Raw genomic sequence first — 26,874 nt, 5'->3', positions numbered from 1 at the left:
AAGCCAGAAGAGATGTTTTCAGAAAGTCTGTCATTAGAATGGCACATTTATAACACACATAATTGAAACTAAAACAGCAAGGCTATTTTTATAAACTGGATTAAAAAGTAGAAAAAGAATAGACAGAGAAAAGTTAGAGAGATTAGAACTTCAGATTTTAAAAAAATTGATAAATGTCATGGGTCAGAATGATCCTCTTCTGAGCTGTAATTATTATGATCTTAAGGCTTCATAAAAACCTATCATCTGAGATGAGAGAGAAAAAAAAAGAGGGCAGAAACATCAGAAGTAAGAGTAGGATTCTTTCCAAAAAAAATTTAGGCCTTCAACATACTCAACAGTGGATAAACCATGCAGATTACCCTAAAGAGTGACTCCTAATTTTAGCTAGGGGAAACAATCACTTGAACAGTGGAAAGTGTGATAATAATGCCAGAGAGAAGAAAAAAACAAAGTTAGGGAGGGGTCAAAAATTTTAGGGTACTTTGGAAGGGAAGTGCACATAAGACGGACAGAGGGAGAGATGCAAGAAATAAAATTATGCTGAATTGTTGATTTTTTTTCAACATCCAGGAGTACAAAATTCTCTGCAGCAACATTCCCATTTAAAAACACTGTAATCAAAACAATATTTTTAAAAACATAATTATCACTTTGATGAGAAAATAAGGATTACAAAATTTCCTTTTGTGGAAAGAGGTTTAGGAGCATGCCAAGCAAAAAGATGCCAAGTTGGAAAGTTTGCACAAATAACATTGGCATGCTGTTACCCGAATTTTCACCTGTAGCTGAGTATGTTTCTGAGGTATAGAGAGCACCAGTTGATCTGGAGTGATGTCTGGAGGCTGTAAGTATAGGAGGATACAAAGCCTGTCTATTACCATGGCAAGCCTTCATTGTGTACAAATATTAATCTGAAGTTAAAGATTTGCCACTTGGGTAAAAAAAAATTTAACAGATCTAAGAAACTCAATTGTTGGTAAAAATTACCCTAAAAATAAATAAATATTATGTAATTTCAAACCCTTTTGATGAAATTTATCCTCATCTCAGTCCTAAATGGCCGACTACTTATTTGAAACACTGCCCTAAAATTCTAGAGGGAGGGTGGGAGGGGTAGGATGGGATTGGAGGTGTGCAGAAAGAAGGGCCGCAGGGCATGGGAAGGATTGAGGGGGGAACAGGATAGTGGAAGGAGTGCAGGGTACGGGGGGGGGGGGGGGGGGGGGGGGTTGGAAGGGTAGAAGGGGCAGGAGGGGCGCAGGGCGTTCTGAGGCAGGGCCTGGTTGGGGGGAGAACAAGAGAGGATCAGAGAGTGGGAGGCAAGGCTTGAGAGGGTGGGAGGGTAGGGGAGGAACAGGGCATAGGAAAGGATGAAGTAACTAATCTGGGTTTCTCTTAAACTGCTTCTTAAGCTATAAGGCAAAAAAAAAGGCTTTGTTAACCCTGCAGCTTGGAACTTTTTAAAGGTACCTTTATTACTTATTCATTTTGTAAGAATTATTAATATACTGTTTCTGTATTGTTCAATTGAAATTAGTGTATAATTTTGTGCCATGACCTTCTAATTCCAAAAATTGTTCATCAGGCCAGTGAATGAGAAAAATATTGAAACGGAGTAACATATATGAAAAAATTGGGCAATCCAGATTCCTCTGATTATGAACATTTTCTAGTTTGTTACCATATCAAAGTGGAGAATTTCATATTGCTCCATGTGATATCCCATCAGCCATATTCCTGCCCACACAGTCAACCAGGTTTGGCAGCCTCTTTGTTTCCTCCTCAAAACTTAATTTCCGTCCTACCTTTTTATTTGCAGAAAACCTGAATATGTTACAATTAGTCACCCACTCTATAGGGTTGAAATAGATTGTAAAATTTCAGTTTCCCTTCAGTTGCACTTTGCCAACCCAAGAATGGTCTGTTCAATACTGCTGTTTCCTGTCCATTAACCAATTCTCAATCCATGATAATATACAGAGCCAATTAGTGTAGGTATGATGTGGAACGAAGACAAAGTATGATTACCATGTATGAAACATGTCCCAGCCAACCTCAAAATCAACTTGGAAGCATAATGTTTTTGACTACAAATGCCATTAAAGTAGCACCTGGAAAGCTGTGTTGATTAATCGTCAACCACTGGGGCCAAAATGAATCACTTGCACATTCAAGAAAAATTGTGGACAACTGACGATTGTGGTTTGCAGACTGCAGCATTTCAGATTTAAGAGATTGCAATGTAATCTGACTGCCCTACACTTTGCTGTTTTCTCTCTCCCACCTATCTTTAAAAGCAGGTTACATTTGCTTCCTTCAAATCCAGAGGTTGTTCTGGAACTTATTCTGAAAGTTCAAAGTTACTGGATTCACTGCCTCTGTATCCACCTCTCTTAGAGCAAAAGAGTGTAGGTTCATCATGTAGAAAGCAGCCATTTGGCCCATCTTCTCTACACAGTAAGAATGTCTTCAACCTATCCTCATAACTGAAGTCTCTCATTCCTGGAATCATTCTTGTAAATTTTGTCTGTACTATCTGATGTGTTCTCATCCTTCCAATGCTGTGGCACCCAGAACCATATACAATACTCTATTTCAGACCTAACAAGTGTCTTATACAATTCCTCTACCAAGTTTTGAGAAGATTTGTAGCTCAGGTTGAGGTTCTGGAGTAGGTTTGCTCACTCAGCTGAAAGGTTCATTTTCAGACATCTCGTCACCATACTCGGTAACATCTTCAGTGAGCCTCCAGACGAAACACTGCCGGTGTTTCCTGCTTTCTATTTATATGTTTGGGTTTCCTTGGGTTGGTGATGTCATTTCCAGTGGTGATGTCATTTCCTGTTCTTTTTCTCAGGGGGTGGTAAATGGGATCCAAGTCAATGTGTTTGTTGATAGAATTCCGTTTGGAATATCATGCTTCTAGAAATTCTTGTGCGTGTCTCTGTTCGGCTTGTTCTAGGATGGATGTGTTGTCCCAGTCGAAGTGGTGTCCTTCCTTATCTGTATGTAAGGATACTAATGACAGAGGGTCATGTCATTTTGTGGCTGGTTGATGTTCATGTATTCTGGTTGCTAGTTTTCTGCCTGTTTGTCCAATGTAGTATTTGTTACAGTTCTTGCATGGTATTTTGTAGATGACATTATTTTTGCTTGTAGTCTGTATTGACATCACCATAGGAAATGACGTCACCACAGGAAACCGATATCCACAATTCCTCTACATCGGAGAGACTGACTGCAAACTCACAGAAAAATTCAGGGAACATCTCTGGTCCATAACCACCAACTGACCCTACCTTCTGGTGGCCAACCGTTTCAAATCCCCTTCCCAAACCCCCAATGACATTTCCATTCTTGGCCTCCTCCACAAGGCTACTTGCAAACTGGAGGAAGAACACCTTACCTTCCACCTCGGGAGCCTATAATCACATGGCCTCAACACTGAATTCACCGGTTTCCAAATCTCCCCACCTCCAACTCGCACGACCCCCTTGATCTGATCTAACCTGTCCATCTTCTGTCCCACCTATCTATTCCACCCTTCCCACTGACCTAGCATCTTCCACCTGCATCCATCTATTGCCATCCCACCTACCTTTTGCCCCAGTCCTGTTCCTCCTCCCCCTATCCCCCTATTTATTTCTAAGCCCCCTTCACTCTCCCCAGTCCTGATGAAGGGTCCTGCCCAAAACGTTGACTCTCCTCCTCCTTGGAGACTGCCGAAACTGCTTTGTTTTTCCCAGTGCCACACTTTATCAACTCTCATACAATTCAGCATCACCTTCTTGCTCTCTCCACTCATTCTTCCACTTTCATTGTTCTGTACTCATACCCACGCAAGTCCCTCTGCTCCTTCACCCCATTTATAATTGTACCCCTTACTTTACGTTGTTTGCCCAAGTGCTTTGTTGTAAAATGTGTCATCTCACACATCTGTGGATTGAAATTCATCTCATCTATCTACAGAGGGTTGGTGCAGACTTGTTGGGCCAAATGGCCCCTTACCACACTGACGGGATTCCATAATTTAGTAATGCACAGAGGATGCTTATAATTTGAAAAATCAAGCTTATCTTATGAGACCACAACCTTATTCATTCACATAAGTTACAAGATAATTATTATTCTGTAAAGGATGCTGAGTAGTAAAGTTTGACAAGAAACATAACAACAGTTTGCCTTAAATGAAAAACACAAAGTGCTGGAGAAACTCAGCTAGTTTGACAGCATCTGTGAAGAAAGAAACAAAGTTAATGTTTAAGTCCAGTACGACTTTGGAATGTAAAAGTGGAAATGCAATTTGTTTTAGGTTGAAAAAGGGAGGGAAGGAGCAAGGAAATCAGTCTACTTTAAAGTTGTCCTATCTCAATTCTTCAATTTGTAGCTCTTCATCACATGTAAAGGAAAAGCTTTTTTTTAAAAAAAATATGGACTTTCATGAGATACCGCCATCAATGACAAGGTCAGCATCTGTTGGCTATCCATTAACTGTCCTTGAAATAAGTGGTTTGCTGGGTCATTAAGTCAATCAAATGTAACACAAGTTCACAAGTGCAAATAATATGTGCGAATGAGGTGACAGAGTCAAATCACTAAAATAATTATAAGCAGTTCCTGTTCTGTTTTCCATGAATCATAACTTATGGATACTAATTTCGTTCAATAATTCACTGACACTAATAGAATGAATCTGATTTGTGAAAATTATTCAGCAGTATAATTTGAGAAGTAAAAATATAATCTTATCATTGAAAGTAAACTTTGTCAGTACGCTTATTTTATATGCAAGTTTGCTACCATCTCGCAATATTGTTGCAGCTTCTGCAATCTTCACAGACATGATCCCAGAATCTTTTGTAGGCATCTAACCATGAAGTAACTCAGCTACTTTATCAGTGATGTTCTGCAATGTTCAAATATTCACTGTAGTGTGAATTACAAGGGTGTAAAGTGTTTCAAAACATAATTAATAAAACACATTACACACAACATGCAATGAAACTAGTTAAGTACCTTCCAGCACAAAAGACCACACGAAATACTTAGTGACAAAGAAATAGTACTGTAAATATGCACTTTTGAAAGAATGGTCTCAAAAGGGAACTTTAAAACAAAAACATACAAGAAATTGACCAAATTTATTGTGCAAAAAAAATGAGACCCAATTGTGTTCATCATTAATTTATGCAGGAATCCAGAAGTTGCTGTCCAAGATGCTCTGCTATTGGGGTCATTAAAATGCCATCTTGCTCACCATTCAAATACAGTGAACGGTGCTTACTTATGTGGTAGTTATGGTCTAAACTAATTCTAATAAGTTAGGCTTTGTCCATTTTAGTCTAAACACAGTTAAATGTATAAAGTTTGAATTATGATCAAACAAGCTCTGGTAATGAAAATCAATTCTTACAAACATCGAATTATGTGTCCCCAGCTTGCTGGGGATTTAAAATATAATTTTAAAATATAATTTCTTTCTCAATCCTATCTTTTTTTACTCATTTTTAAGTTTTATTTTATGGGTTGCAGATCTCCAGTACAGGGTGCCATTTAGATTTGAAACATATGGCACAAAAAGCTCACAGAAAATAAATTAATAAGACCAAGTCTAAGCAATAACATTACTTTTTACCTAATGCTCAATAGTAAATTCTGGCTGACTGACAGTAGTTATTTTAATACACTTGACCATGCTAAGTAAAATTTTTCCATTCACAAAAGCAGTAAGACATTGTTTACAGTTTAACTGCAATTGGTTCAGAGGAATTAATTAATTCTGAAGATTCATGAGAATAATTACATAAAACAAATATGAGTAAAATTATTGTTTCATCGTCTGCAGTTTTTAAAAATCAACTTGGGTAGACATGTTATGACATATGTTCAGAGGAATTAGGATTTGAACCCACTTCATTCTAGCCCAAAGGTAGGGACATTACCATCGCACCACAATAGCCTTTTGTTTTTTGTATTTTTGTTTTTATGTTGACCAAAATTTCTCAAACTTTCCAAGCACACTTAAATCAGGAAGGAATGGTAGTGCTCTTGCTTAATAATTTCAAGAGTCTGATAAGTTATTTATAAATATTCAGTCTTGCAAATGTTTGGAACTAATAAAAGTGATTAGATATATTCAATTAAAATTGCTAAAATTTCTCATTTAATACAGTTCTTAGTTTCTTAATGCTGAATATTGAAAACTTGCATGCTACATTTTAGAAATTTCCAAGATTTTCAGTATTGTAGCTGATGAGCTGTCGAGGTGTCTGATGTACAAATAAAGAACATATTCTTGGCTGGAAGATATTTAACTTGCATTTCAACAAACAGATACTAAATTCCCCAAAGCATATAGCAAAATCAATAAAACTATCTTGATACACTGTCATAAAGTAGTTAAATGCTCAATGTTGCAGGTTAAATGACTGGAAGTGAATAAAAATGTGCTCTGCAGTAGATACTAAATGAAGAAGGACAATGCAGTAAACAGAATCACTGATTGGATGGCAATGGAAGGTAATGGGTAGCCATGCATTAAGTAATGTCTTCTACTTACCAAGTGGAGTAAAGGATCGAACAGGACTGGTATCCCTGCTGCTTTCACGGCTGGTGTCTCTGCTGCAGCCCTGACTCACACTAGGTCGAGGGATACGGCTGCCTCGAACTAGCAGGGATCAGGATGGGTATAGAGCAGCAGAATTACTTAGAAATAAAGATGCTGAGATAATAATTCCGTAATTACTAAAATATCCACTGTCAAAATTGTAGCTTCAAGTAGACCTGACGCACAGTGATGCCTTGTTGGTTCATTGTAAAATATGATCTGCACTTTTATGCGGGTGGGAAACTAGGTTACCACCAGCAGCTAACTCATTGACTTTTGATGCTAATTTCATACCATCTAATAGCAATGATCAGATTAAAACAAAGAATTTGATTAGCCAATGTTCCGTTCAGATAAAGGCTAATGCCTTTACTGAAGTCAGGAAACATGCAGCATTGTGAAATGAGATCAGGTTCCAAAAAATAAAAACTACTGTGTAACCTGTTCTGATCATAAAAGATAATAGAGCGGTTGGAATATTATCCATGTCAGGATAGGACTTCAGGCATATCTTAAAATAAAACTACTTCCTTTAAATTGATAGTGTATAGTTTTGGCCACTTTCTAGTTGGCTAAATCTTCTGGAATTTAAAAAAATATAAACAGAACACAGGCTTGTAGTATTATTAGATTTATCCATTTATCCTTGATTCTTAACAAAATCAATGGCAATAGGAAGACCATTTGCACAAGGGTTGTAACTTTCAAACAATTACTTTGAAACCTCAACCAGTAAAAATACTGTTCACAGGAGAGCCAGGGGACAAAATGACCTACAATCTTCCCAAACATTTTCAATGGTAATATAAGTAAAGACATAATCAGGCTTCCCTTAAGTTTGCTAATGTTATGCTGCCATTGATAGATTTATAGATAATTTTAATATTTAGCCTTTGACAACTGAATAAGGAAGTGAATGCAATAAGCACTGAACTGATTAATTAAGCTTGAGGGTAATATGATGGTTAGTTCAGTCATTTCAGTAAACCTAATGAGAAAATATTCCAATTTATTTGAATATATATAGACGATTTCAGCAAAATTGGGGAAACATCTCGACGTTAGGATCAGCCTAGCTAGCAATGTGAGATTAGCACAAAATGGTAATGAATCAGAGACATATTTGTAATAAAAATATTCACTTTGTGGCATAGCAGTATCCATAACAAGAGTGAAACTATTATTGAGGTAATAAAGTAGAATAAGAGTTCATACCTGTTTACAAAATAACTTGTATAACATAAAATTACGAAATGACAAGGAAGTAGCTTCTTAAAATTCACCTTAAATGGGACTGTACTTCAATCATATAATTGTGAATGGTTTAAAAAAAATACAAACAGATACATAGGTTTTTTAAAAAAGTCTGATGAACCAGAGTACAAGCTTTGAACTGTGATGCATCTGTCCTCTCACTAAAACCTCAAGGTTGTGCTGTAAATCAAATCCCAAATTATTTCACACTGTGACCTCATTTTGAGGCTCAGAAATTGTTGTGACCCTAGAGAAAACTCACAAGAGTCAGAATTCAGAAGGGACCAAATTGTTGCAGGCATTACTGATGAGTCTTTCTAAGATTTACAGATTTACAGTCCAGAGACCTAAATGTGTTGCAAGTCATTCAGATAGTGAGCGAAGCAGAGAAATGGAATCCATACAGACCATTCCTGAGAAAAGCAAACTTGGCATTGGAGCTCATCCTAATTCATTCAATTTTTGTGAGAGAACAATAATACACAAGATAAGTCAATGCACACGGTAGGACAGACACGAGACGCAAAGTTGATGTCAATGCTATGGAGAAAGAAACATCACAAATGCAAACAATGCCCAGCGATCAAAACCTATACTTCTTATTCCAAAATAACAGGTCACTTTCAGAACATGTGTCAAAGCAGAACACAGCCATAGATAAGCAAAAAAAAAGTCAAAGAACGACGACTGGTAAATGAGGTTGAACAACCTTCACAAGACGACAACCCCAAAGTTTGCTACGGGGAAGACAGTAGAGTCATAGAGATGTACAGCATGGAAACAGACCCTTCGGTCCAACCCGTCCATGCCGACCAGATAGCCCAACCCAATCCAGTCCCACCTGCCAGCACCCGGCCCATATCCCTCCAAACCCTTCCTATTCATATGCCCATCCAAATGCCTCTTAAATGTTGCAATTGTACCAGCCTCCACCACTTCCTCTGGCAGCTCATTCCATACACGTACCACCATCTGCGTGAAAACGTTGCCCCTTAGGTCCCTTTTATATCTTTCCCCTCTCACACTAAACCTATGCCGTCTAGTTCTGGACTCACCCACCCCAGGGAAAGGACTTTGCCGATTTACCTTCTCCATGCCCCTCATAATTTTGTAAACCTCTATAAGGTCACCCCCTCAGCCTCCGGCACTCCAGGGAAAACAGCCCCAGCCTGTTCAGCCTCTCCTTATAACTCAAATCCTCCAACCCTGGCAACATCCTTGTAAATCTTTTCTGAACCCTTTCAAGTTTCACAACATCTTTCCGATAGGAAGGAGACCAGAACTGCATGCAATATTCCAACAGTGGCCTAACCAATGTCCCGTATAGCCACAACATGACCTCCCCACTCCTGTACTCAATACTCTGACCAATAAAGGAAGGCATAGCAAACGCCTTCTTCACTATCTTATCCAGCTGCAACTCCACTTTCAAGGAGCTACGAACCTGTACTCCAAAGTCTCTTTGTCCAGCAACATTCCCTAGGACCTTACCATTAAGTGTATAAGTCCTGCTAAGATTTGCTTTCCCAAAATGCAGCACCTCGCATTTATCTGAATTAAACTCCATCTGCCATTTCTCAGCCCATTGGCCCATCTGGTTAAGATCCTGTTGTAATCAGAGGTAACCCTCTTCGCTGTCCACTACACCTCCAATTTTGGTGTCATCTGCAAACTTACTAACTGTACCTCTTATGCTCTCATCCAAATCATTTATGTAAATGACAAAAGGTGGAGGGCCTAGCACCAATCCTTGTGGCACTCCACTGGTCACAGGCCTCCAGTCTGAAAAACAACCCTCCACCACCACCACCCTCTGTCTTCTGCCTTTGAGCCAGTTCTGTAACCAAATGGCTAGTTCTCCCTGTATTCCACGAGATCTAACCTTGTTAATCACTCTCCTGTGGGGAACCTTGTCGAATGCCTTACTGAAATCCATATAGATTATATCTACTATTCTGCCCTCATCAATCTTCTTTGTTACTTCTTCAAAACATTCAATCAAGTTTGTGAGACATGATTTCCCATGTACAAACCCATGTTGACTATCCCCAAGCAGTCCCTGCCTTTCCAAATACATATACATCCTGTCCTTCAGGATTCCGTCCAACAACTTGCCCACCACTGAGGTCAGGTTCACCGGTCTATAGTTCCCTGGCTTGTCTTTACTGCCCTTCTTAAACAGTGGCACCACGTTTGCCAACCTCCAGTCTTCCAGCACCTCACCTGTGACTATCGATGATACAAATATCTCAGCAAGAGGTCCAGCAATCACTTCTTTAGCTTCCCACAGAGTTCTCGGATACACCTGATCAGGTCCTGGGGATTTATCCACCTTTACCCGTTTCAAGACATCCAGCACTTTCTCCTCTGTAATTTGGACATTTTGCAAGATGTCACCATCTATTTCCTTACAGTCTATATCTTCCATATCCTTTTCCATAGTAAACACTGATGAGTAAAATACTCATTTAGTATCTCCCCCATTTTCTGCAGCTCCACACAAAGGCCACCTTGCTGATCTTCGAGGGGCCCTATTCTCACCCGAGTTACCCTTTTGTCCTTAATGTATTTGTAAAAACCCTTTGATTCTCCTTAATTCTATTTGCCAAAGCTATCTCATGTCCCTTTTTTGCCCTCCTGATTTCCTTCTTAAGTATATTCCTACTTTCTTTATACTCTTCTAAGGATTCACTTGATCTATCCTGTCTATACCTTACATATGCTTCCTTCTTTTTCTTAACCAAACCCTCAATTTCTTTAGTCATCCAGCATTCCCTATACCGACTAGACTTTCCTTTCACCCTGACAGAAATATATGTCTTCTGGATTCTCGTTATCTCATTTCTGAAGGCTTCCCATTTTCCAGCCGTTACTTTACCTGTGAACATCTGCCTCCAAGCAGCTTTCAAAAGGTCTTGCCTAATACCATCAAAATTGGCCTTTCTCCAATTTAGAACTTCAACTTTTAGAGATATTTGGCCAGCAGTCAATGAGTATCTTACAAATTTAAGTTAGACATGGGAACAAGTATCACAATATTATCAAACAGTAAGCCTTGGCTGGCAAAACACTGTTTACACTTAGTAGAAGTTCACCTATATGGTCCAGGGTGCATTGCACTTAATGATAATAGTATATTACAAGCACCTCAAACACATAGGAAATCAAACACTCTAAGAATTCACTACTAAACAATGTATATTGACCGTAATCTCATAGGTTAAGGTCAATACAAATTAAGAGTTCTTTTGAAAAGGAATATTCCAATTTGCTCAATGGATGAGAAAAGTTAGAAACAAAATACAGCACGATAATGAACAAACATGTGAAACTCTTATGCCTTTATACACGGAGAAAGATGTTACATCCCTTACCAAAATCAGTTAAGAAATAACTTTCTGAAATAAAAATACTAGGCTAGTTTCCTCGTGGTGAAGTGGTGCATCACAAAGGTTTTAACAAAGTAGTGTTTGGGAATGGTTACTCTATTGAAGCAGAGTCTTTGAATATTTTTACAACAAACATAGGTAGATTCTTGATGTGCAAGGAAGCACAAGGTTATCAGGGCTCATCAGGAATGTGAAGTATTTAAATTGGTCATAATAATATCGAATCATGTTGCTGGCTCAAGGACGAAGTGGCTTACTCCTGCTGCTAATTCGTATGACCTTCAAAGATTCTTGAGAACAGTGAATCATACAGGCAAAAGCCTTGCTGAGCAATTATCCAAACATCAGATTATCCGAAGGTGATCTTGAGGTCCTGATAGAAACATGACATCAAAGATGTGTTTCCAACACTGATGGCGTCTTTTGTTTACAGTGATTAAAAGTGAAATCGGTTTACAGAAATGCTGCCGAGAATAGCCCTGGACTGATGGGAGCCCAGACACCGAGTCCAAATGACTGACCACCCGTCCCCTCTCTCTCCCCACAAACCTTCCCTAGAGTTCTAAGCAGGTGTGTACCCTGAACCCTCCTTCCCCAGATAATCTCTCCAACATTGTCCTGTTCAGGGCAAAGGTAGAACCTGTCAAAAGGTTGCAGTAAAAAGTAATGTGTGGCTGTGTGTTTGCATGTACGTGCGCTATTTGGGGACTCACCTTCCCCCCTCAAAAGGCAGCAGCAGCAGCAGCAACAGTAATCTTGTTGCTGGTGTCCAATCTGGCTGGCCCAGAGAGGGGCGGGGGCAATGTTGGACGGGGTTGGAGGGGGAGCAGTGTTGGTTGGGATGGACAGGGGTGGAGGGGACGGAGGGGTATTGGACGGAGTTTGGGGGGGGGGGGGGGGGTGGAGGGGAGCGGGGTAGGGATGGGCACTCGTGTGCACAATGAGCTGCTGCCTGGTCTCCTGAATGGGAAGTGGACTTAACAGAAAACTGCGAGCCCCAGAGGAAAGGCATTACGTCAACTAACCGAATAATCAATTATCCGAAGGAAACAGGATTATCCTTCAGATAATCAAGGTTCCACTATATTACAGCATCTTTGAAATAACTCAAGAAGACACAAGTATGCAATTTTCATCAAGAGGATGCTTTTCAGAAGATTAAGGAAATGTTTACATATGCAGATGTGTCCTACATTTTCAAAGATAATAACAGGTTTACAGGTGGTATTCCTCCTGGTGCAAATGGATGGGTGTCACAAACCAGTCTATTATGTGGGCATTATCTGATACAGAACATGATAATGTGATTATGGAGGAGGTGGTAGCATGGGCATTGAAGAGATTTTAGGATGACATCTTTGGTTTGAAATAGATCACAAACTTTCAGTTTCATTGAGGAACAGCATGTAGTAAGGAAATAAGAGAAGTTAAGTGTTACTAGGGATAAATTAGTAACTAAACAGGCACAAACTTTTTTTTACCTAAAGTCAATCGAGACGGGCTTGCTTCTCTGCTGCATCCTTGACTACGTGGTATTTTGCTGCGTTTTTGCCCTGGAGCTCCTGTGGGCATGACTCGCTGAGTTCCAATGTTCACTGTTGAAAGTGCTGTACTACTCAATACTCTTCCGGGAGAACCAGAGCGACTGGCGGCTGAAATAAAAATATACAGAAAACAGTCCATTGCTGGTCAGATGGCAAAAGGAAAAGCTATTAGAACCAGAACAGAAAATGCTAGACACATTCAGTTGGTTTGGCAGCATCCGTGGAGAGAGAAGTCACGTTACTGTTTCAGATCTCAACCTTTCATCGACTCTTAAAGATCACAATTTGAAAACTAGCTATGTTTCTCTCTTCACAGATGTTGCCAGGCTTGATGAACATCTGCAGAATTTTTATATTTTTATTAAATTTCCAGAATAGGTATAATTTGCTTTTGGAGAGACGAGAACCATGTTTGCTCACATTGTCATTGTTGCTTCCACACATGCACAAACTGCTGTAATACAAGAGTTTTTAACTACTATCATGGATAGTTAAAGCTATCAGCAAAATAAAATGTGCAGTTTGAGTAAAAGTAATCTGGTAATACAGGTATTATCAATGTTTAGTTCCAGTACTGCGAGTTAAGCAAAAACTATCAAAACTGTTAATTTGAGTCTTTTACTAAGTATTTTCTGTAACTGCATTTAAAAAAACTATTTTTCACTGCATCTGGCTTACAAAGTTAAAGCCACATAAAAGATAAAGTTGGCTAATTTTAGATTGTTGTAAACAAGAAGACAGCATGTCACTTTCAGAGTTGGCAACTTTTAACACTTAAATAATCAAAAAATATGATACGTAACTAGAAATGAACACAGTGCATTTTTAACCTTGAGCTTAACATCAGAAATCAAATGTGATGGACTAAATAGGCTGGAAGTAATGGCTTAACTAAAATGCGTATCACACATGGGAAGCAAGTCACTTTAGTGAAGTTTCTTGAATCATGACGTCAATAATATCCCTGGAGATTTCTAAACGATTTCACTTTCAAAATTAAACAGAGATATGGAGAAATAAAACAAAAGAGAATACTCGCAAAAATGGCCCTTATTATAGAATGCCCAAAATTTCAAATTTGTTACACTATTGGCAATATTCACCTCATATTTCATTTTTTACTTTCAGTCTTTTTTCATTTTACTCAGTTCTATAAAGGAACTGAATATCTTGAACTGGTTATCTTCCAGTTTGGCTGCAAATCATATCTTATGCTTTGTTTCTACCCACAACCCAAAAGATGTTAATAGATTGCTTGTTTCATGCACTGAATTTTCACATCAGTTTTACAAAATATTCTGTATACTATATAGAAATATATGTACATTATATATAATATGTGTATGACATGAAGAACACAAATAATATGCATAAAATATGGACATAATATAAATACACAGACACACACGTTTCTAACTGCAGAAATGCATGAAAATGACAAGCATACAACAGACACTACAGCTAAAATACAGAGAATCTTACCACTATTTGGGTTGGTAGACTGTAATCCTGAACAAGTGTAAAGGCACGATTAGGGTTTATAATTTGTTTTGTGTATTTTGTTGTTTGGCAATCCGTGACAAGGAAAGGAACAAAGTAGATTTATATGAATGGAAAACTGAGGAAACAAAGCTTTGGTCAGTTCACTACAAACATGAGAGATTGCGCCAAAGCAGCATGCTGAAGAACTCTAAATACTTGACTTATCCATAATGCAGATGAAATTAAGAGGCATATGCAAGTGCATATGCACATTATTCTGCAATAGTAAATTTATAATAACAAGAGACTTTCTCCAATTTACTGTGGAGAGCATAGAAACATGCAGTCACTCATGGACATAATATAGTAAATCTTTTTTTGAAAAGTTCAAGACAAGCCAAGAAATAAAATCCTAAAAAGCAAGCAAACACTGAGCAATGAAATTCTTAGGTGAGAATTTTAGTACATCAGGACCAAGGTGACATAGAACTAACAGGTTCTGATAAATGAACTGACAAATAAAGCAACAGTTAAAGCATTCACTTCACAAACCTGGCGTTAGGAATCCTTCATGCTTAGGTGTGTGGAACACACTTGGAATGAGTTTGGTCAGTTCTTGCACATTCAAGCTACTTCATAATAACAGACTTTGTTCCCAAAAGGAGGCTGATAGAGGCATGACCATAGTCTGCATTACTAGCATTACCAGTGCAAAGCAAGTTAAAATGTTATTCTCCTTCAGCTATTCCATGAGGGAAATCAAAGAAAATTGGCATGGAACAAAATTCAGGCACACATTAAAACAGTGCACAAAAATATAGAATTTACCTGCACATCACTGTGGTTTTTGTGATTATGCAAAATATGTGCTTTGAATTAAATGAAGAAAATGTATAAAATACAGAATATGCTTCAATTTTACTGTACAAATTATCTGGGATTGGATTTATACTGAGGTACAGCATACTTAAGATTGTAACATTTGGTGAAGTTGTCTATAACCATGTTGATTGGACAATACAAATAGAGACCCACTTAAATTTCATGCATGTGAAAGAAAATAAAATAAAACATTTTTTCAAATATAAATGGTCACTAAATTGCAAACTTTATGGCTTTGAACCAAAGTCAGTATGTTGCAATGCCCCTCCCCAACAATGCAACTGATAAAACTGTTTTCCAAAGTGTTTTCTACACAAACTAAAATTTGTTGCACTCACAAACGCAAACTCAAAAAACAATGTTTTTAAGTTATTCAGAAAGTAAAGTTAGAAGTAGTAGTCAGCAGCTCAAGTAGCAAGAAAATAATCCAGGTTATTTAGTCATGGTTTATGAAATATACAGAGCATTGTGCATTGAGTAATGGAGATGGAAGCTAACCAAACAATTTGAAAACATTTAAAATACTTTTAATTCTAATTTATGCAAACTGCAATGGAACTTTATGAAATTGGAACAAAAACAGAAATTGCTGGAACTGCTCAGCACGTTTGGCAGCATCTGTATCTGTTCTGAGGAAGGGTCACTCAACTCAAAACATTAACTCTTGATTTCTCTCCACAGATGCTGCCAGGCCTGCTGAACGTTTCCAGCAATTTCTGTTTTTATTTCTGATTTTCAGCATCCACAGTTCTTTCATTTTTTCTTTGTGAAGTGGTGTTAATTTGTGCCTGGATTTTTATTGGGTGTTTTCAGCAAAAATGAGTTGATTGCAAATTTAACAGAACCTCGTGAGTCATTTTATTGCTTTTTAAAATATTAAACATTTGACACAACACGGCTTTCAAACATGCATATTCGTGGATCACAAGTTTAATGCACTGCAAGGGCATTTGACTTGATTTCAATTATCACTGTCATATATGACTCTGTATACTGAGTTACAGTGAAAAGTGTTGTCTTATGTGTTTTACAGGCACATCGTATTACACAAGTGCATCAGGGCAACACAACAGAGTGCAGGATAATTGTTGTAATAAGTATAATAGAACAACAGCTTCTATATGTTAGTTATGCACAGACAGGGCACTAACATAACTTTCAAGGATGTTTCTTAGAATAGAGAATTTTATTGATTAAGAAATATGGATAGGCTGAGGTTATTTTTCTTTGAAACAGAAGGGACAAGAGGAGACTTAACTGAGGTGCAGAAAATTATTAGGGCCTACAGAAAGTGGATAAGGAGAACTAATTTCAAATCAATAAATAGGCCAATTTCCAGAGTGTAAGGTTTTAAAGTAATTGGTAGATAGATTTGAGGGGATTTAGGGAGCAAAGTTTTCACCCAAAGGATGGCCAAGTTTTGGAATCGATTTACTGAAAGAGTGGTGGGGGCAAAACACATTTTTATTTTTAAAAATTGTGCAGGTACCTGAAGTGCCACGATCAACAGGTTTATAGATCAAGTGTTGGAAAATTGGACAAGGAGAAGAGGGAATATAAGGGAAGATGCATTAAGCAAAAAATTCATCCTGAAACCTGTTTACTTAGAGCATTCACCATAAGCGTGCAAAAGTTTTTGAGGGTCAAGGATACAATTTATAAACATTTCTTGCAGTTCAAACAGTTAAATCATGAAGTTTTATTTAAAAGCTGTAAAATTACATAAAATATAGTGCTGTTGAAGGTCAGATTCTTCTAATTCCCTGCTTATTTTCACTTCTGAATCCCTACCCACCTTGTCTAATATGCTGTGTTTTCTAAATTTAATTTGCCAACACAATTCATATAACAGTGGTCAGATTCAATTCAAGCTGTGGTAGTATATCAGCACAGTGTGGTTGGTTAGCTCAGTTGGTTGGACAGCTAGTTTGCAATGCAAAGTGACACCAACAGCATGGGGTCAATTCCCACAGTAGCTGACATGATCACAATGGACTCACTCAACCTGTTCCCTCAACTGAAGTGTGATGATCCCACCACCACCACCAGCAGCAGTCGTCTCTCTCTAAAGTGAGAGCAGTCTTATGGTCCAACAGGACTATGGTAACTTTACTTTTACCAACACAGACAAGTAAACACAATAGTTCAATCCCTATCTTGTGTGGATTAAGACAAGCTTGACATGGATAGAAGTTGTGGTGGTCAGCTTCAGCTCCAGTGCCTCAGTCTATGAGTAAAATAGCTCAAAAAAAAGGATTCAAAGTTATAAAACTACCCATCTTCAATCAGAGATAAAAAAGACATATGGTAATCAAACTATTGCATTTGTAGGGTTATTTATCTGAATGAAAAGGACTTAATGCAATCGATGACTACTTGGAGTGCAGTGACTTAAGCAGGTTACAGTAATCTTCTATCAGCAATATCCTGTAAACACTGATGAGTTACTCACTGGATTTTTCAGCACCACTGTTGAGAGTGCAGTAGCACACTCAGTTCAATTATGAATATTTCCAAAAGATTTTTAACTTTGACCGAAACAGACTGATAGCCTTAATTTAATATTTCATGCAAATGATGCTTAGGTCTAATGTGACACACGGACTTCATGAAAAATACTAATTTTGCAATGGCAACACTTATTCATCATTCAATCCTCATCCATGCTTTTTCCTACCTCAAGGTATGAATATTCTAATGCATGACTTGCTGGCCCCTCACATTCTGCCAACTTAGAGGTGGTGGTGTAGTGCTAATGTCACTGGAATAGTAATCCGGAATCCTAGGTTAATGATTCAGGGACATGGGTTTAATTCCTCCATGTCAGATGGTGGAATTTGAATCAATGGAAATCTGGAATAAAAAGCTATCCCAATAGCAACCACTGTTGATTATCATAAAAACCCATCTGGCTCGCACCTGTCCTTTTTGGAAGGAACTCTGCCATCTTTGCCTAGTCTGGCCGACTTGTCACAGCAGACACACAGCAATCCTTTACTGTCGCTACAATGGTCTAGTCAGCGACTCAGATCAAGGGCAATTTGAGATGGGAAACAAATGCTAACCTTTGGTGACCCCATCCAGCTAAGAATGTTTAAAAAGTGCCTATGTCCTAAAGTCAAGCATTCTCTTCTTAAACTTCACAGTTTAAACTCCTTAACAAAGCTTTTGACTATCTGCCCATTACTTACACGAAATGCTTTGGTATGTTTTGTTACACGAAATATATGAACACAAGTAATTGTGAATGTGATATTTTGTTTTCCCTTTCTATTGGGAAGCAGCTTGCCTCCTCTTGACAGTTCTCTCCTCTTGACACTTTTCTCATGGCAACACATACAAATTAGGTTAGTGTAATGTCATATACACATAGCATATCAGTGAATCATCGCACATCGTCCACAAAAAAGAACATTCATTTGATTTTAGCCCAAACATCTCAAAATTATGACACAAACTTAATAACTATTTGCAGAATACGACTTTCAGTTCACTCTTCATGGGCTCATTTGTTACCTGACCTTTCCTATTGATATATCATTTTTGAAAAATTAACAACGAAACAATAATTAATTATTCAATATTTTTCACCACACTATAAAATATTGCTAGCAAGTAAGAAACAGACTTTATGAGCAGGTACTTTTCCCTCCTCCTGTCTTGAAATAACCATAAAATATGAAGCAATACAAAGACGAAATGTCCGAAGGACAGAAATGGGAGACCATTTCTATTGTGAATCTCTGCATAAAAAGAGCCAAATGTTGCTTCTCTTATCTTACATTTACAAAATTCATGGTAAATCTAAAAAAATTAACAGCAACATATTATTTGCTGCTCATGGCTGTCTACTACTTTAAGGGAGGAATTTGACGAACTATTACAACACTTAGCTTAACATGAAATCATCAGAACATGCAAAAAGAAAAACAAAAATATAAATAATAACAAGATACCTTTGTTATCTTCAGATGATGTTAAACCTGAGACATAGAACAGTTGTTCAAAACTTAGTAATCATTCAACATTTAAAATGGTAAGTGCAACACTGATACATCCTCTCTGCGCATAGCAACACAACGATATTAGCTTTATCTTGACATAAAACTAGATGTGTTCCATCATACTGTATGACAACATATCAGATACATACGTTGAGACTGAGACACCATTTTTGTACGACTTCGTCCTCTAGAATCAGCAGCATCACCAGCACCAGTGGCAGTTCCTGAGAGTAACTGCCTGTTACGGATACGACCTAGAATGCAAATAAATATATAAGTTAGAAAAGGAAATCTATTAAAACAAATGATGTACTGGTGTATGTATATATTTTTCTTTTCAAGTAGTATTTGCGTTAAAATATGTAAAAGATAAAAGTTTGGTTATTAAACATAAATCATTTTTCATGGCATATGAATCTTTGAAGGGATTGCTACCTCAATAAAAATGGTACAATATAATCTAACTTAATCTAATGATTAAGTTAAATTAAGATTGTTAATAGAGAAGTGGATGTAAACAATAGAGACACTCAAACTCTAGGAAGGTGGATTTAAGAGAACAGGAAAATACACATAGATGCTAAGTAGATACTGCAGCATCTAGTGGGCAGTTTTTCCAAAGAGCAATGAACTAATGAGTGCAGTATTATAATTCATTTTAGTAGCATTTTTCACAAATATCAGCCCATTATATAAAGTACATTAAAGATTGGTTGAATAGGGACACAAATAATGTTAAGTTCAGTAATGCAAAATGGGAAGATGAAATTTCCTTCCTTCTGAAGGAAAGAAGCAAATGCAAATGAGATTTGGAGAGAGGAATTAGACCAATGAGAGAAAATTATGATTTAATATTTAAGTAGAAAGTTTGGGTCTTACAAAAGCTGTACGGAGACAAGAGAAATGACTTTATTCTGCAGGACAATGAAGGAGAACAATCTGGCATAGTGATGGATGGATGAGCATACAATTTACATAGCTTCTACCCAAGAGAATAACAAAATCTTGGAGTATTTAGTTAGAGGGTCAAAGAACAAGGCAAGTCCAAATGACTGACAGCATTGTTATAGAGTGCTGGGCCAGATAGCTATGATCCACAGCAGTACTATCTTCATGAATGATTTATTTAAAATAAATTTTACCAACTAATTTCTTAAAAACTGAAATTCAAATTCTCATTGCTGACCATCTAGAGAACAAATTCCTTAGCAGAAAAAATGTTCCCAACAGTGTGCATAGTTTTGAACAAATGAGTACAACAATTATATCTTTTAATAGTAAAATTATTGGCGAATTGATAAAAGCTCTTTACTTTTGTCTCCGGGATTATGGTGAATTTGTAAACATTTATGAATGAAAAAAGTACAAGATATTTTGGGCTTTACAAGCTTATTAAGAAAAATGTAGGCAATTAGTTTTGAACTCCATGCATTTGACTGATGATTCATACAGTGTAATAATGCACTTGTACTGTCTCTTAATGGGATGAAATTCAAGAAAGAAACGAGCCCACGTGTTACACATTTCAGATAGATGAAATAAATGACTATTCATCAGACTTCCAATTAAGAGACATGATAATATTTATTGTTAAATGCAGCATTTATACCAATAAACATGTTAGACTATTATAAAGAAGGACAGGTAGGCAATTTCCTTACCATCTGCCTTGTCAGATGCATCATCTTTGTAGGAGAGCAAGCAAAGAATAGGGAAGAGTTATGATGTTAGATTTCATGTACAATAATCTCCATAGGTGAAACAATTACTTATGGCATTTGGAAACAGGACATCTAACAATTCATCAAATATTTAAGGCGGCCAACATGGATTTGTTAAGGGGAAATCGTGTTTAACTAGCTTCCTTGAGATTTAAATAACACAGAAGTCTAACAAAAGTATACTGTTTATGTAATTTACATTCCAGAAGCATGATTTATGACCAAAGTTGACGGTCATAGAACAAAAGAGATAGTAGCAACGTGAATACATAATTGGTTGAGTGATAGGAAACAAAGAGTACAAAACAAATAATTTTTTTTATATATGTTGGAAGGTGGTGTCAGGTGACATTTCTGAGAAATCAATTTTAGGACTCCTGATCTTCCTGATATTAGTATAAGACCTTGATGCAAGGGCACAAGTTCAAAATTAGCAGCTGAAGCAAAACTTCGAAGATTTATGAATCACACGAGTGTAGGGGACACACAAAGGTTGATGGAATAGGTGTGAACAGCTGGAGCAGATGCAGAATGCATGCAGTGGATTCACTTTGGTTGTAACAACATAGACAAACAATATAAAACAAAGGGTACAATCCTAAAGGGGATGCACAAGCAGAGGGACCTGGGTGTATATAAGCATGAATTATCAAAGGTGGCAGGATAAATTGAGAGCAGTTAATCAAGTATACCAACTTGGGTTTATCAATAGGACTGCTGAGAACTAAGAAACAAGAAAGTTACTTTAAACCTGTGTGAGATATTGGTTTGATCTCAACTAGAGGCATTGCATATGGTCTGGACACCATACTTTAGGAAGGACGTGAAGGCATTAGAAAATGCGCAGAAAATATTTGTTCCAATGGTTCCAAAAGTGTTGGATTTCAATAATAGAAAGAGATTAGAAAATTTCAAAGAAAAGAAGGTTGACAGGATATTTAATAAAGATGTCTGAAATAATCATGGCTCTGGACAATCACTAGGGAGAAACTGTTCCCATTGATAGAAGAATTAAGAACCATTGGGCAATTATTCAAGATAATTGTTAAAAACAGCAATTGTCAGAAATATTTGGAAAAACTTTTTCATGTATTAAGTAGTTGAGATTTTGAATATATTGCTTGCAACTGTGGTAGCAGCTGGATCAACAGATGCTTTCAGAAAGGAATTGGATCATTCTTTGAAAAGGGAAAAAAAAAACTGCAGAACAACAGGGAAAAGACAGGGGTATTTCATTTGGTAAATTACTCCTTCAATGGGTTAATACAGATGCAATGGACTGAACAGCCTCTTGTGTTGGAAGGATCGATGCAAGCAATAATGTGAAGGTTATCGTACAAAAAACTGTGATCTGGATATTACAAGCCCTCACCAGGTGCTTTATTTTGGCTAAGGGTGCGTAAAATAGATTGGGTGCCCAGCTGATCTCACAAAGTATTCCTTAATATGAATGATGAGAGGGGGCTGGAGCCCGTTAAAAGTTAAATTGAACCCGATAATGCCTACATGAAAATATGTCTGCTGTGAGCAGTTAGACAGAAGTGGGAAGATCATTTTTAAATGCCTACAAGAGCAAAGGTGGGAAAGTAAGGGAGCACCTCATTCAGGTGTACATGTAGAACATTCCTCTGAAGATGCCAATCAACAATTCATAGGCCTCCTCCCCTCCTTCTATGCTCTTGAGTTCCTTCATAGTGTAAAACCTCAAGACTTAGTCTCCCACAGCAGCCTTGATATACTTCAGGCCACTTACAGTAGAGCCAGCAGCACTCATATGTGATCTTTGAGTGGTGTAGCTACCGGCCAATTAATCCCTGTCCTGAGTGAGTGACGCAAATCCTATAATTTAACCAATAAAGACAGGCTATAGTGCCACCAGCTAATGGCTCGAGAGAGAGAGAGAGAGAGAGAGAGAGAGAGAGAGAGAGAGAGAGAGAGAAGGCAATCTCTCCTGTAAACTTCTTCACCATACTTTGCAAAAGCCACATTTCTTTTATTTTTACGTATTTTTTATTGTGGGCTAAAATGGAAAAGGACTTTATAAAAATAAGGACCAAGGAAGGAATTGTTTCTCTTCTGAAAACAAGTTACTGGAGTTCATTGTGTGTCGTATATAAAAACCCAAAGGACTGCCGATGTTGTAAAGCAAAGACAAAAATAGAAATTTCTGGAAAAGCTCAGCAGATCTGGCAGCACCTGAGAAGAGAAATCACAGTTTTGGGTCAAGTGACCCTTCCACAGAACTGATGGTAGCTAGGAAAATGTTGGCTTATATACAGAAGATGAAGGGGGGTGAAAGAGTAAACGATAGGTGGAGATTGAGCCCAAATAGAAAGAGCATAGCAGTTGGACAGACAAAGGAGTGAGTCTGGCTAAGAAAGTGATCAGCTATTAACGGGGTAAGTTAGTGTGTAACAATGGGTGGTGTATAATAGCAGACTATGTGACAACAAGACCTGGGGTGTGGGGGTTGGGGAAGTACACAGGACCGCTCAAGACCTAAAGTTATTGAACTCAATAGTGAGTCTGGAAGACTGCAGAATCCCCAAGTGGAAAATGAGATGCTGTTCTTCCACCTTGTGTTGAGTTTCACTGGAGACAGTGATGTTGGCGAGGGAACAGGGTGGTGTGTTGAAATGGCAGGCAACTGGAAGTTCAGAGTCTTTATTGCAGATAGAACCCAAGTGTTCTGTTAAGATGTCACTCAGTTTACACTTTGTTTCCACAATGTAGAGAAGACCACGCTGTGAGCAGTGAATCACACAAGTTAAAAATCACACAAAACCCAGGTTATAGTCCAACAGGTTTATTTGAAAGTGCAAGTTTTCGAACGTTACTCCTTCATACGGTAACTAATGGGGCAGGATCATGGGACACAGAATTTATAGTAAAAGATCAAACTACCAAACAAACAATGGGATGTATTGAACAAACCTAGATTGCTGTTAAATTCTGGGATTTACATATTAATCAATCGAAACCTGCATCCCTATTCAAAGTGATTAAAGACAGAGGGTGACGATGGAGGGTTGCTTTTCAGACTGGAGGCCTGTGACCTCATGTTGTGCTGAGTTGGTTGCTTTGGACTGGGATAATGTGGGGGGAGGGGAAATTAGGAAACTGTTGAAATCCACATTGATCCCACTTGGTTCTTCCTCCGGGTATCGGTAGTGAGGGCTTGGCTATGGAGGAGGGCCAAGACCTGCATGTCCTTGACTGAGTGAGAGGGGGAATTGAAGTGTTCAGCCATGGGGCAGTGGGGTTGGTTGGTGCAGGTGTCCCAGAGATGTTCTCTGAAATGATCCGCAAGGAGGTGTCCTGTCTCCCCAATGTAGAGACCACATTGGGAGCAATATCCACATTGGATCCAGTAGATGACATTGGTGGAGGTACAGGTAAATCTCTGTCACATGTAGAAGGATCGTTTAGGGCCTTGGATGGAGGTGGGCGCAGGATTTGCACTTCCTGCGGTGGCAGGGGAAGGTGCCAGGTGTCAGGTGTGAGCTGGTGGTGGTGGGGGGTGGGGGGGGGAACCGACCTGATGAGGGAGTCGTGGAGGGAATGGTCTCTCTCTGGAATGCTGATAGGAGTGGGGAGGGAAATATGTCTCTGGAGGTGGGGTCTGTTTGTAGGTGGTGGAAGTGATGGAGGATGATGCGATGTATGTGGAGGTTGGTGGAGTGGAAGATGAGAACAAGGGAGGTTCTGTCCCTGTTGTGTTGGGAAGAGTGGGGTTCAAGGGTGGTGGTGCGGGAAGTGGAGGAGATGCACTGGAGAGCGATAGACATTGTCTTTATAGACTTCAGCAAAGCGTTCAACAATGCTCCGCATTGTAAACTGATTAATCAGATTAGATCACATAGGATCCGGGGAAGTTAGCCAATTGGATACAAAATTAGCTTGAAGGTAGGAGACAGAGGGTGACGATGGAGGGTTGCTTTTCAGACTGGAGGCCTGTGACCAACGGTGTGTCACACGGATCAGTACTGGGTCCACTGCTCTTCATCATTTATACAAATGATTTGGATGTGACTGTAGGAAGCCTGGTGGGTAAGTTTACAGGTCTTGCCAAAACTGATCATGTAATGGACAGTGATAAATATCTGAGTACAACAGGACCTCGATCAGATAGGCCAAAGGACCAAGGAGTGGCAGATGGAGTTTAATTTAGATAGATGTGAAGTGTTGCATTTTGCAAAGGCAAACCAGGCCAGGACTTATACAATTAGTGGTAGGGCTCTGGGGAATGTTGCCAAACAAAGAGACCTAGGGGTCAGATGCATAGTTCCTTGAAAATTGAGTTGCAAGTGGACAGGGCGCTGATGGTGGTGTCTTGCTGCTTGCCCTCATTGGTCAAAACAAGGAGAGGAGAGGAGTTGGGATATCATGTTGCAGCTGTACAGGACATTGATGAGACCATTTTTAGAATACTGCATACAATTTTAGTCACCCTTCCAAAAGAAGGATTTTGTTAAACCTGAGAGGGTGCAGAAAAGATTTATAAGGATGTTGCTGGAACCAGAGGGCTTGGGTTATTGAGATAGGCTGATTAGGCTAGGGCTTTTTTCCCTTGAGTGTTGGAGGGATCTGTTGAGGGGTGACCTTAGAGTTTTGTAAAATCACGAGGAGCATGGATAGTGTGAATAACCAAGGTCTTTTTCCTATGGTGGGAGAGTCCAAAACTAGAGCACATTGGTTTAAGGTGAAGAGGTGAACGATTTAAAAAGGACCTGAGGGGTAACTTTTTCACACAGAGGGTGGTGCACATACAGAATGAGCTGCCAGAGGAAGTGGTGGAGGCTGGTAAAATTATAACATTTAAAAGGCATTTGGGTGAGTATATGAATAAGAAGGGTTGAGAGGAATATGGGCCAAATGTTGGCAAATGGGAATAGGTCAAACAGGTATATCTGGTTGGCGATGACAAGTTGGACCAAAGGATCTATTTCCATGTTGTATGACTCTATGACCAAATTGAAAGAAGAAAACAAAATGTGGAAAAGATTAGTGGCAAGTCAGAGGATTGGGAAAATTTGAAAAATCAACAAAAGATGACTAAGAAAACAATAAAGAGGGAGAAAATAAATTTTGAAGATATATTTCTAAGTAATATCAAGACAGACAGCAAAAGATCCTTTAAATACATTAAAATGAAGAAATAAGTTGAAGTGAATATAGACCCTTGGAGAATTAGACTGGGGATATAATAATGGAGAAACAGGAAATGACAGATGAGTTGAATAAATTTTTTTGTCAGTTTTCACAGTAGAAAACACTATCAGCATTCCAACTAACTAAATATTCAAGAAGCAAATGAACAGGAAATAAACACAATAGCTATCAACAGTGAAAAAGTGGTAGGGAATCTAATGGGTCCAAACACCAAAATTCTCCTGGAACTAATGGGATGCATTCTAGCTTGGGTTTTGGAAGGGGAAACAAAAGTTAGTTACTTAAATGGAGACAATCTGCAGAAAGTTGAAACATAAAGGGATTGGAGATATTTCTGTATGAAACACAAAGCTGGGACACAGTTGCCAGGTGATCAGGAAGACTAATAGAATGTTGGCACTTACTTCAAGGGGGTTGGAGTATAAGAGTAGGGAAGTCTTACTACAATTGTACAAGGTGCTGATAAGACCATAATTAAGAGTACTGTGAACTGTTATGGTCTCCATATTTAAGAAAATATATCATTTCATTGGAAGCAATTCATTAAGTTCACAAAGATGATCCCTGGTATGGAGGGACTGTCTCATGAACAGAAGCTAAACAGATTGGGAGTCTTCTCACTGGAATTAAAGAGAACGAGCGGTGGTCTCACTGAAATATATAGGGGCTTGACAGGGTGAATGCTGACAGGATGTTTCGCTTTATGGGACAGTCTAGAACCACAAGGCATAGTCTCAGAAATTTAAGGCTGAGATCAGCAAAACGTTCGTCTCTCAGAGGGTTGAGTGTTTTTGGAACTCATTGCCACAGAGAGCT

General features: G+C 38.4%; 1 protein-coding gene across 39 annotated transcripts in view; it reads right to left on the bottom strand.

The window, feature by feature from the left end:
- Window positions 1-26,874, bottom strand: part of clasp2 (cytoplasmic linker associated protein 2) — a 320,216-nt gene that overhangs the window by 128,938 nt on the left and 164,404 nt on the right. For 8 of the 39 annotated variants that reach the window (XM_072571110.1, XM_072571117.1, XM_072571109.1 and 5 more), the window contains 7 exons: window positions 20,827-20,850; window positions 19,315-19,419; window positions 19,118-19,144; window positions 14,280-14,306; window positions 12,735-12,905; window positions 6,563-6,670; window positions 771-845 (listed from right to left, as the gene is read on the bottom strand). In XM_072571110.1, coding sequence (XP_072427211.1) covers window positions 771-845; window positions 6,563-6,670; window positions 12,735-12,905; window positions 14,280-14,306; window positions 19,118-19,144; window positions 19,315-19,419; window positions 20,827-20,850 — 537 coding nt within the window. The remainder of the gene's footprint in view (window positions 1-770; window positions 846-6,562; window positions 6,671-12,734; window positions 12,906-14,279; window positions 14,307-19,117; window positions 19,145-19,314; window positions 19,420-20,826; window positions 20,851-26,874) is intronic. The other 31 variants (XM_072571125.1, XM_072571123.1, XM_072571124.1 and 28 more) reach the window with 13 other exon arrangements.

Source organism: Chiloscyllium punctatum, chromosome 5, assembly GCF_047496795.1.
Source record: "Chiloscyllium punctatum isolate Juve2018m chromosome 5, sChiPun1.3, whole genome shotgun sequence".
In the NCBI taxonomy this organism is placed as follows: Eukaryota; Metazoa; Chordata; class Chondrichthyes; order Orectolobiformes; family Hemiscylliidae; genus Chiloscyllium; species Chiloscyllium punctatum.
This window is presented reverse-complemented; position numbering and strand designations above follow the sequence as displayed.